The sequence below is a fragment of the Aspergillus stella-maris genome, assembly GCF_047715825.1.
Source record: "Aspergillus stella-maris strain CBS 113639 unplaced genomic scaffold BDV14scaffold_5, whole genome shotgun sequence".
Classification (NCBI taxonomy): Eukaryota; Fungi; Ascomycota; class Eurotiomycetes; order Eurotiales; family Aspergillaceae; genus Aspergillus; species Aspergillus stella-maris.
In genome coordinates, this window is record NW_027396799.1 from 580,973 (window position 1) to 591,247 (window position 10,275).

The window sequence follows — 10,275 nt, forward strand, 5'->3', positions numbered from 1 at the left end:
TGTCCATTCTGCACTTTTTGTGCATGCTGACATCAGCAATGCCGTTGCTGCGGGTCACCTGCCTGAATGTTTATCGATTGCCGTTTCAGGATAAACGTTTTCATCGTCGAGCTCCCTCTGCGCTTGTCTTGTGCATCCATCCCCTAGGTTTCTCCCGGCCTGGCGTCCTTTCCCCCCACCTCGCTCGAAGACTGACGGTCCGGCGTTGGATGCATATTTTGTTTTTGAGCGTCATTGTTAATATTCATTGTTGAATTTCTTTTGGTGCGTCCTTCTGCAAGGTGCTCCTGGCGGTCGCTGTCTGCGGGGTCCATCTTGAGTACACTACTACTAACACGGAGATTATTCTAGGGATACCACAAGCCCGTGTTCATATACCCCGTCCGCTTTGCAATTCGTTGTACTTATCATAATCGATGATCCCTACGACTGCATGTTTTGGGATTTCCGCCCGCGCAATTGTTTGGAAATAATCTGACGGCTGGAGGAGAACCAAGAGGCTCGACAGGGACACAGACTTGCGATTCAACAATGGAAGCTTTATCGCCGCGGTCGACTAACCAAGTGATCAAGCCGAAACCGTCTATGGAGCGAAAAGTCTTGGATAAGAACGCTGCTGCTGCTGCTGCCAACGCCGCTCAGAAAGCCTCGTCAGCGAAGAACCATGCGCCACCGCCGCCCGCACTTGTTTTGGAGCCCGGAGAAGATGGAGAACGATACTCGACCGGTGGTTTCCTCGGTAAAGGAGGGTTCGCGATTTGTTATGAGGGAACTCTGTTACGGAACGGTCGCGTCTACGCAATGAAGGTTGTGAAGTCAGAGATGACTCAGAAAAAGATGCAAGAGAAGGTACGTTGGAAGGATCTCGAAGAATCCAACCAAGGTTAATAGAATGTGTCTAGTTTCGGACGGAGCTCCAAATACACTCGAAGATGCGTCATCCCCATATCGTCGGCTTCCACCGAGCGTTCGCTTTCGATCAGTGCATATACGTGATTCTTGAGCTGTGCCCCAATGGATCGGTGATGGACATGGTGCGAAAACGAAGATCCTTGAGTTTACCCGAAGTTAGACGTCTCATGATCCAGCTTTGCGGTGCGGTGAAGTATCTGCACAAACGGAACGTTGCGCATCGTGATCTGAAGATGGGGAATTTGTTTCTTGATCGAAACATGGACATCAAAGTCGGAGACTTTGGCTTGGCAGCTATGATTATGTCCGAGAAGGATGAAAAGAGAAGGAAGACTCTGTGTGGGACGCCAAACTACATCGCCCCGGAAGTCCTGGACCGAAGTAAAGGCGGCCATACGCAGAAGGTCGATATTTGGTCGTTGGGTGTAATCTGGTAAGAGGAATCGCAATCATCTCAAATTCTCAGGGTCCGCTAACAGAATTGACTCGTGCAGTTTTGCAATGCTCACAGGCTACCCACCTTTCCAATCGAAAACCCAAGAGGAGATCTACAAAAAAGTCAGAAACCTCACATATGTCTGGCCCAAGGATGGTGAATGCGCGAATCACATCCCGGAAGAGGCCAAGTCATTAGTTGCTTGTTGCCTCAACCTCGACGAGCAGGAGCGTCCGGATCCTGACGATATTGTCGAGCACGCATTTTTCAACATGTATCACGGATGCATCCCGCGACGGCTAGATTCGTCGTGCAGTGTGCAAAGGCCGAGCTGGCTCAGAATGACTGAGCCGCATGGAGACTCCATGGCTTTCGGCTACGGGTTGGACTTTGACGAGAAATTCTCGAGCTACATCAAGGATCTGGACGACCCGATCCTCAGATACAGAACATGCAAAGCGGCCTTTTACAGTTCGTGCGGCGTTGGCCGAAAACCAGATGGCACATCCCGGAAATCCGTCGGACACAACTCGTCGAAATCAGGGTTCGCCGAGTGTCTTGCTGAGGAGGAAAAGGGTCTTCAGCCATTAATGCCCCTCCCAGAGGATATTGTCTACAAATATCCTCACACCCTGATCGGTGACTGGAGCGTTCCAGAGTCACTGCCGATGCGACGGGAAGATTCTTCCCTCGCCAGCAGCGTACTGTCAAGCAAGAGCAATAGCACTACTCTTCGCACTGCGTCGCAATCGCGAACACAAGCTGCCCTTGCAGCAGCCCAACAGCGGCGCAATGAGTCGCAGAGCCATGCGGCGACTCTTCGTCAGCAAGCTTCAACCGGCAGGGGCACCGTGAAAAAAGTGCCTTCTCTTTGCGACCCACCAGTGCCGGCCGCCAAAGTCATGCCCGACGTGCGGGACACCGGGCTCAATAGTGGTCCAGTACCTCCTGCACCTACTGGGGGATTGGCTGACCGTCCTATTCGAAGTAGACGGGCGCCTGCGCCTTCATACTCTGGAACGAGAACGCTTCGCGGCGCTGAAAACATTGCACCCCATATGTCTCAGCCAAGCAACGGACCGGGAATGTTGACAGTGGGAAAGACACGTTCCCAATCTCGTAAGTTAGAAGCTGCGTCACAAGCTGCCGCCCCGCCCATTCCTGTGGTAAAGGATAGGTCTGCGTCTACAGCTCTAGAAGAATTGGCGATGCGACCAAGACAGCCGTCTGCACGATCCGTCGTCCACAAGGACGCTAGAGAACCTACACTTAGACAGCCTAATCCTGAAGCGACTCGGAAAGAGGAGGTGCCTTCCCGGTCACGACCTGAAGCACAGCCTGTAAGCCGTTCTGGGAGCAAAGCCTCCCTGTCATCTACCACGAAGCCGCGGTCGAGCCTTGGACTCCATCCGCTCCTTCACCCTGATGACCCTTGCGAGTTATTACCAGGATCCTCAGTGGACGATGTGAACATCGAGCTGAGAAACATGCTAGCTAACCTGGTTCCTCACTCAGCGGCTCGCCGGCGAATCACGGCACACCGTCCGCCGCACGCCTATGTCATCAAATGGGTGGATTATACGAACCGGTACGGTATTGGATATGTACTAGATGATGGTAGTGTTGGCTGTGTCTTCAAGGCGGAGAACGGGCAGCCTGCTAGCAGTGTAGTCATGCGAGACGGAGAAAAGCACATTCGGCGCAAGGCCCGCAGTCAGGAGACATCTGATGGACAGTCACATCCATATTCCGAAGCTGATCAGCTCGTACCTCGCCATGGAACCTTGGTGGAGTTTTATGAGAACTGTAGTGAGGAGTTGCTCGAATGTCGTGGGGGGCTCCGCAAAGCTCTGATATCGCCGTCACTGTTTGAGGTTAAAGGATCTACTGGAGGAGTCAAGGTCCGCACGGATTCCGGAGTCAGCCGTGCACGCGCAGATGCCGAAAAGATAAAGCGGGTCAAACTGGTTGATCAGTTCGGAAAGTACATGATTGGATCGCTTGGGCGACATGGCGATGAGGCCTTACTGGACGAACCTGTGATGAATCGAGAACCAGGACAATTTATCAAGTTCTACCAGAGGCTGGGCAATGTCGGCGTTTGGGGCTTTGGTGATGGAGCTTTCCAGTTCAACTTTCCAGACCACACCAAGTTGGTACTGGCACCAGGCCGTACAAGGAATTCTTCACCATGGATGGACTTCTACCACCTCTCGCCATCGGCAGCCCGATACCTCGCGGCGAAAGGAAAGATGCATCCTTCTGGATTTGACACGCGAGCTGTGGTTTCAGACGAAATTGCTACATTCCTCGGCATTGCTTACGGCACCAGCACTAGCTCCTTGGACGACCGAATCAGGGAGGTCCTCGATGCCAATTCTTTCTTGCAGAAGATTGGCTTCATCAAGGACGTACTGAAAAGCTGGATCCGCCAAGGTCGACTTGGGGGACGGGCGTCGCCGGAGAGAGCAGGAACTGAGATGTTCTGGGAAGGCTCGCAAGAGCGCGCGCAGGTGAACGGTGGTGGTAGTAGTAAGTTTGTATGGGTAACAGTGGGCGCACCCGGTGGCGATGGAGAATATCGCTCGGTGTCGCTGAGAGACAAGAAGAGTAGTAGCGCTCCAGAGAGCGAGGAGGTGGAAGCACTGCATGAACGCCTTCGAGCGGCAGGACTATAAAGTACTTATTTTATGATTGATGACCTAGGGTATTGGACATTGTTTGGTATAATCTATGAGTTAGCATTACGGAGTAATCTTGTATAAATTGCGCAGGACCCTGAATAATAGCGGAGTTATGCAGTTAGTGCACTCCAAGACCCGCCGCTCCAATGAATCCCGCTCCAACTGCCGCCTTCGCCTTCTCCTCTCCTCCTTCTCTCCCCTGCACCACTCAACATTCCTCACCTTCTATGCTCGCTCTTCTCGTTCTGGCCCCATTTCTGGCGGGCCAGGCTGTCGCAATCGACTCTGGCGTCTTGGAACGTGTCGTATCCATCGATACAGACGCTGGCTGCCCCGAAGGCTGGCCTATCTGCGGCTCTAGCGGAGTTTGCTACAACCCAGATGAGGGACAAACCTGCTGTCCTGGAGGAACATGTGCGTTTTCTTCGCCTGATCCTGGGGATAGGCTCGTTTGAGCGAAATTCCGCGATCAGAGGCCCATTGAACTGACCTTGTACAATCAAAACAGACGCCTGCCCCTCCTCAACCTTCTGCCTATTCGATTCCTTCTGCTGTCCCAATGATCAATCCCCCGAGTCATGCGCGCTAGAGAACGGCATTTCGCCTCCTGATACCATTCCAAGCATCAGTACAACAGTGCTACCGGAGACTACGCAACCGCCCCCGCTGCCCAGCGGTAGTAGCCACGATGCCTATGCCACCGATAACACTGCGGGGACTACCGAACCACCACCCTTACCACCTCCTACTCTACCGCCGACATCCGGAAACAGCATAACTCTTGTTTCGACACCATTGCCGACGAGCTCGCTTGTACCATGGCCTAGTTACAGTGTGACGCTTGTATCTGGGAGCCCGAGTTTGGAGGGGGAGGAGGAGCCGGCGTACACAGGGGGTGGCAGCGCATTGGGAGGAATAAACGAGTTCAGCCTCGGAGCTTTCGTTTCGCTGATTGGGGTGTTTGTACAACTGGGATTCTAGTAGAGGTTTCCATCGGTCGGATCGATTTTTTTTGCTTTCTGATCCGATCATTTCCCTTTCTCTTTCTTTCATTCGTTTCTGTCCACTGTTCAGCGGTATATACCCATAGTCACTGCATCCATTTCCCTTGCATCTAGCTACTAGCCTACTAGAATGCCCTTTCTTTTACTGGCGTTTCTTTAAAATTCAAAACATGCAATATTTACTACGCATATTGATCCTTCTGAAGATGATCAGCGTTGTCTCACTTTCGCAGTCCCAGATTGGCTGACACTCCCCCATTGACGGCAGGCCGTGGTTGATCTGCATGCACATCATCGCTGTCATCCACTCATTGTGCTTTCTGCAACGCGTTTGTTGGTGATCCCCAATTTTCTTCATGGGAGAAATTCTGGTTGGATGGTTGGCTTGTTAGCTTTATGAGGTTGTGAGTCTGGGGAACCGGGTGAGTTGGATAGCTTCATTTTTGGCGCCTCGAGTGAACTAGAACCGGCCTGGTAATGCTAGATTCATACCTACCTAGGTGAGTGATTTGCCCACCTAAATCTACTGGCAGATCGACCCTGGAACTCCTGCTGATTTCGCTATAGAAGTGCTGCCATCGCTCTTTCCCTGACTGTTCAATCCAGCCTTCTTTCGCACATTTCTCATTTCAGCATGTTATCATTGCCTTATTTAATGGTTTCATGCCAGCCAACTTCAACTTCTTCCTCGACTCAAGCTGCCAAACTTGAAAAAAAAACTACAGGTCGACCATGGGATCCTACCCACATCGCCAACAATCTCCCGTCCGCGGCACCGCCATCTCACTACGCATCCTATGGTGTATGCGGTGTTTCCGAGAATCAGTAACAGCTTTCGACCCAAATCTACAGAAGCCGCTGGTTATTAATTGTTGTATGGATGCCACAGGAGCACATCGCTGCCGTGACTGTTTCCGAGCCGACGCCCAATGTCACCAAGTATGCTTCTACATAGCCCAGGTCTCATGAAACACCGTGACTAACAACGAGCGAGGCCTCGACCGGAATGCTCGGTGATGCCGAAGACCTGATGAAGGTACTTGATCAAGTCACATGGTTGGCTGAATTCCCGGAAAGTCAGAACACGGCGTGGAAATCCAGTGTTATCGTCGCGTACTGGAGGGCTGTCCAGCAGCTGTTTTCGGCCTTTAGCTCTGCAGAGCTTGCGCATCAGCAATTTCATTGGCTTGATCTTGCCATCTCGGACCGTGTACGCCTGCCTACCTACCTAGCATAAGATCTCTGATGTCGCTAAGATAAGGTGCTGACGGTTAAATATCATAGGAGAGCACATATTCAACTTACCTCTTCGAGCGCCGTCAGTTTCTCGGCGCTTTACCCCCTTTACCAGCCAATGTCATACAGGCTGATCGCAGGGCAGACGCGTCAGCGAGACTATTGCGCCTCTTACCGGGAGACGACGGGTACTTGATGTTGGCGACGGCGAAGATGCGGTTTCTCGAGTCGATGAAGAATGCTATAAACGATAATCGAGACGTTACGAAGCAGGTGGATTGCAAGGATGATTGTACTGCTGCTGATTTGATTGATGATACGTTTGGCTGGCTATATTGTATACTATGAATTATTGGCCTTATGGTGCGTGACATGGGCACTGTCCTCGGGTCGTCTGCGGCAGGTTGATCTTGCGCTGGACGCAATATAGTCATCTCGCGTCTGCCTTCAGCCAGTAGTGGAGTAGCTAAGGACCTTGAAGTCCCAGGAAGATTATGATATACCATTGATCGTTCTTCTGGTGTGCTTTTGTTGAGGCTAAGAGAGCACAGATTTCTTATCTCATCACATACCTGTTAAGAATATAGATTTTTTGGATTTAGTAGTCCAGCAGCCAAAAGACAGATGACCTTTCCCAAGGTACCCTGGTTACCACTCTACCTCGCCTCTACCCTAGGCCCAAGTCCCGTCCTATCCGGCCCAACCACGTATATTGATTGCCTAGTCTACATGGAGGCTATGACCCTGTCCACTAGAGAGCCAGCACAGAGTTTATGAACTGAGTTGGACGGCAGAAGGGATACGGTATGCCCAGGCGCGGAATAACAGGCGCCTATAGAACGCATTGAGAAGGAAAAGGAAGAGGAAGAGAACGGGGTTAGCTGTCTTGTCTTGTCTTAAAAGCTCGGTTAAGGTGCTGCGTGGGTATGGAGTGGAGTGGGTGCTTGGCCTTCATCTTCATAGATAATTTATTTTGCTGCTTGGCATTGTTATATCACACACTGCATATATGCAGGGAGGGATTTAAGGGATGGTAGTGCTGGCTTTGAGGACAGAGTAATTAGGCTTGCATGAAGCGGGCCTGGGTTCCGGTGTAAAGGGAATGTGAAGGTTCAGACCATGATTGGTGGAAGTTTTGGTTTGCTCCGATTCAGCCCTGCTAGCGGGTGGTCAAGGTGAGCGAGGGAAGGGAGGATGAGGTGTCGGGTTGAGAAGGCTGGGTAGGCGAGAGTCTATCAAATTCCGGTAGGTTATATGTATTAATAAATCATGCATTATCATACATTCATTTATCGCAAATGGTGCCAATGGTGCCAATATTAGATGATTATAATCGGTATTTGAGGCTGTCATATGCGATTCGTATAGTGCGTTTAGGAAAGGAAAGGGTGCCCATAATTTATATCCAGTAGTATTCCGCGGAGTATATCTGTAGTAGGTGACATGAGAAAGCAAGTTAATGCTTCTCAAACTGGCGCTCGAGGGTCCTGGCAGGACTCGGTTGACGAGGTGTACCATGGCTTCGATGCTCGGTGTGAGGCAAGATATGGCGCGGATTATTAGATCTGTCACGGCCAGATGCGCGATTATCGCCTCCGCTCTTGGTTGCTTCGATCTCACGCTTGACGCCCTCGTACATCTGCTCGATGATCTGGATTTCTTCTTCGACGTCCATTTCGCAGTTGTGCAGGCATAGTTCACGCTCGCGCTGCTCGATGTACTCCCGGATGTTGCGCCATTCGTTCTGGTAATGCTTCAGGCGGTCTGGTAGACCCGAACCCTTGAGGTAGGTGAGAATACCGGCGACGATAGTGTTGATGGCACCGAAAGCTGTGATAGCATTGTGAGGCCCTCGAGCTGCACCAAGGGCTGTCAAGGTAGCAGCTACCACGATCTGAATAGCGAGACAGGTGTTGATCAAGGTAGCGTGGAACTTGTATCGGCTTGCGGCCTTGGTTTCGGCCTTCACGACGCGGGTGTATATTCCCACATTTGGCGCCGTCCGTGGACTGTGGTGTGATACTGTCAGAGCCGGCGCGCTCTCAATGCCAGTAAGTGCACGAAAGACCAAGAGTTTGTCGCCGGGAGGAATCAGGACGTCGGCGTCGGTTCTCGTGACCTTTATTCGCTTTGGATGTGCTTCGGCAGACTCTGGCACACCATACCCTGGGTCTGTTGGCAGATGTCCTCCTCCCATCATCATGACTGGAGGAGGCGGTGTTGGAGGGTAGCCCTTCTCTTCACGGTCGAGAGCTGCGAGCAGGAGGCGGCGCGCGAGACTGCGGCTTGAGGATCGTTCTGGGTCCGACATTGTGTCTGGCGACCTGACTACTCAATCCTTGATATCCGGTCTGCGAAAAAAGAGAGTAGACAACGGAAGGGCACTCCGTGAAGGAGGGAGCCATTCCCTTTTGTAAGCCACTTGTGCTCCACTTTGCCATCAACAAACTTTCCCTCGCGTGACGGTGACGGCTAGACGGGACAGTCGGGAAGACGCGACTTCACAGAGCTCGGGCCTGGGGTGTCGGGTATTTTCTTTTTTGAAAGCGAACTTGTCTTATCCCCCCAATTTGCTTGCTTATTATTGGCGCGTTGCAGGTAGAGTTGCTGTATTCAGCTAGCCCCTCGTAGTCGGCTCCGACTGCTCAGACCAGTTGCACGGGACGGCAGGACCCTGACGACTCGTGAGTCGTGATGATGGATGGGTGGGCTGCAGATCTGCACGAAATCGGCGAACTCATGGGAAGAACACGGACGATTTCTGTGGCTTGGAGCCAGTAAGCAGGAAGGATTTGGTGTCACTGGGTCAGTTTCGCACAAGCGACAGAAGGACAAACTATGAATCTTGATCGGCTTTGATCTAAATGTCCCAGTGGAGGTTGCCCGAGCGAGAACATAGAGATCGAGCCGATATTCCATACTGCCGTATTTTTTTTTCTTGAACATTCGTTCTTCTTGTTCCACTCTCTGTTGCTGCATGGCGAGTGGCAGCCTTCACCGCTCCCTCCCTTGCAGGATTGCAGGACGCAGAAAATAAGTTTGACGGTGGAATGTGGGCTGAAAATCGAATGAAGGCTGGCTGAACGATGCAAGCGTGCCAAAGCGGAATAACCGCTGATCCATGTGGAGCTGAACGCGATGAACTGCAAGTTGCGATGGCCGGAAGAACTGCCGATCACGAACTCCGCAGCTGCAATGGCTTCGAATTGCAGCTTCTGACTGGACGACGAGGGACGATGGCTATCTGCGATGGCATCCAAGAAAGCCACTGAGTCAAGGCGTTCGGGTAGAGGTGGAAAGGATTTCAGTTTGCCGGCTGTCTTTCCGTTTACCACATCTTGCCCGACAGGAGTCGGGCCTACAACGAGACAGCCTCACCAAAGACGCAGGGTCCTGCCATGAACCGGCGACAAGAATGGAGAGCCCTCATGATGTGCTGGTAAAGGGTCTTGCAGCTACCAGTACCGAGTTGGGTCTTGAGTTCGTCTTTGCAAAGTGAAACTAGTGTTCTGCGGACGCCAATCCGAGCGGTGATGGCTGATAAGCGAGGGCTGCCCCAAACAACGCCTCGGATGCTCTGGGCTCATCCCGAAGCCAGGTAAGAGTGATCATGAAGTTCTTGAGATGGCGATAAGCGAAAGCAAAGAAGCGTCATGCTGGTGAGGTTTCTCGTATCCGTTTGTTTACTAATTGCATTGTTTCGGCTCGAGGACAGTGCGTGCTGACTAGCGATGACTGAGACAAAGTTTGGCGCGCTAATTGTAAGTCTGAAGAAAAAAAGGATAACCAAGCCATAGGTGGAGGGTGTTTGATTCAATCCAAAACTGATTGCCAGGGGAGTTGAGAGTTGAGAGTGAGAGCGAGAGTGATAGTTCAGTCGGGGAAGCGCAGGGCCATGGCACGTGACTGGGACATGATGGATTGGATAAGCAAGGCAGTGGCAATAACATGACAGGCACGTGGCTCTACGGCGTCCCGTGGATAGTACTCTGTACCTGCTCTG

General features: G+C 51.8%; 4 protein-coding genes across 4 annotated transcripts; 3 read left to right on the forward strand and 1 right to left on the reverse strand.

Moving 5' to 3' along the window:
* The first annotated feature begins 79 nt into the window (after positions 1 to 79).
* On the forward strand, positions 80 to 4,219 carry BDV14DRAFT_165910 (uncharacterized protein). The gene is made up of 4 exons (XM_073767395.1): positions 80 to 264; positions 352 to 849; positions 903 to 1,345; positions 1,407 to 4,219. The coding sequence occupies exons 2-4, from the start codon at positions 532 to 534 to the stop codon at positions 4,024 to 4,026; spliced, it is 3,381 nt and encodes a 1,126-aa protein (XP_073632378.1). The 5' UTR covers positions 80 to 264; positions 352 to 531; the 3' UTR covers positions 4,027 to 4,219.
* Positions 4,220 to 4,227: 8 nt separating this feature from the next.
* Positions 4,228 to 5,393, forward strand: BDV14DRAFT_104594 (uncharacterized protein). The gene is made up of 2 exons (XM_073765555.1): positions 4,228 to 4,446; positions 4,541 to 5,393. The coding sequence occupies exons 1-2, from the start codon at positions 4,260 to 4,262 to the stop codon at positions 5,011 to 5,013; spliced, it is 660 nt and encodes a 219-aa protein (XP_073632379.1). The 5' UTR covers positions 4,228 to 4,259; the 3' UTR covers positions 5,014 to 5,393.
* On the forward strand, positions 5,394 to 6,314 carry BDV14DRAFT_104595 (uncharacterized protein). The gene is made up of 3 exons (XM_073765556.1): positions 5,394 to 5,536; positions 5,604 to 5,975; positions 6,031 to 6,314. Exons 2-3 carry the CDS (start codon positions 5,769 to 5,771, stop codon positions 6,271 to 6,273), a joined length of 450 nt encoding a protein of 149 aa, XP_073632380.1. The 5' UTR covers positions 5,394 to 5,536; positions 5,604 to 5,768; the 3' UTR covers positions 6,274 to 6,314.
* Positions 6,315 to 7,518: 1,204 nt separating this feature from the next.
* On the reverse strand, positions 7,519 to 8,734 carry BDV14DRAFT_104621 (uncharacterized protein). The gene has a single exon (XM_073765557.1). The coding sequence runs from the start codon at positions 8,581 to 8,583 to the stop codon at positions 7,729 to 7,731; it is 855 nt and encodes a 284-aa protein (XP_073632381.1). The 5' UTR covers positions 8,584 to 8,734; the 3' UTR covers positions 7,519 to 7,728.
* Positions 8,735 to 10,275: the final 1,541 nt, after the last annotated feature.

What these genes read in the sequence shown, in the direction of transcription:
- BDV14DRAFT_165910 (XM_073767395.1), top strand. Translation starts at nt 532, where the DNA reads ATGGAAGCTTTATCGCCGCGGTCGACTAACCAAGTGATCAAGCCGAAA. An exon ending in AGAAAAAGATGCAAGAGAAG is followed by an intron (nt 850 to 902) that starts GTACGTTGGAAG and finishes GAATGTGTCTAG; the next exon opens with TTTCGGACGGAGCTCCAAAT. An exon ending in TGGTCGTTGGGTGTAATCTG is followed by an intron (nt 1,346 to 1,406) that starts GTAAGAGGAATC and finishes TGACTCGTGCAG; the next exon opens with TTTTGCAATGCTCACAGGCT.
- BDV14DRAFT_104594 (XM_073765555.1), top strand. Translation starts at nt 4,260, where the DNA reads ATGCTCGCTCTTCTCGTTCTGGCCCCATTTCTGGCGGGCCAGGCTGTC. An exon ending in CTGCTGTCCTGGAGGAACAT is followed by an intron (nt 4,447 to 4,540) that starts GTGCGTTTTCTT and finishes CAATCAAAACAG; the next exon opens with ACGCCTGCCCCTCCTCAACC.
- BDV14DRAFT_104595 (XM_073765556.1), top strand. Translation starts at nt 5,769, where the DNA reads ATGGGATCCTACCCACATCGCCAACAATCTCCCGTCCGCGGCACCGCC. An exon ending in CCGACGCCCAATGTCACCAA is followed by an intron (nt 5,976 to 6,030) that starts GTATGCTTCTAC and finishes ACAACGAGCGAG; the next exon opens with GCCTCGACCGGAATGCTCGG.
- BDV14DRAFT_104621 (XM_073765557.1), bottom strand. Translation starts at nt 8,583, where the DNA reads ATGTCGGACCCAGAACGATCCTCAAGCCGCAGTCTCGCGCGCCGCCTC.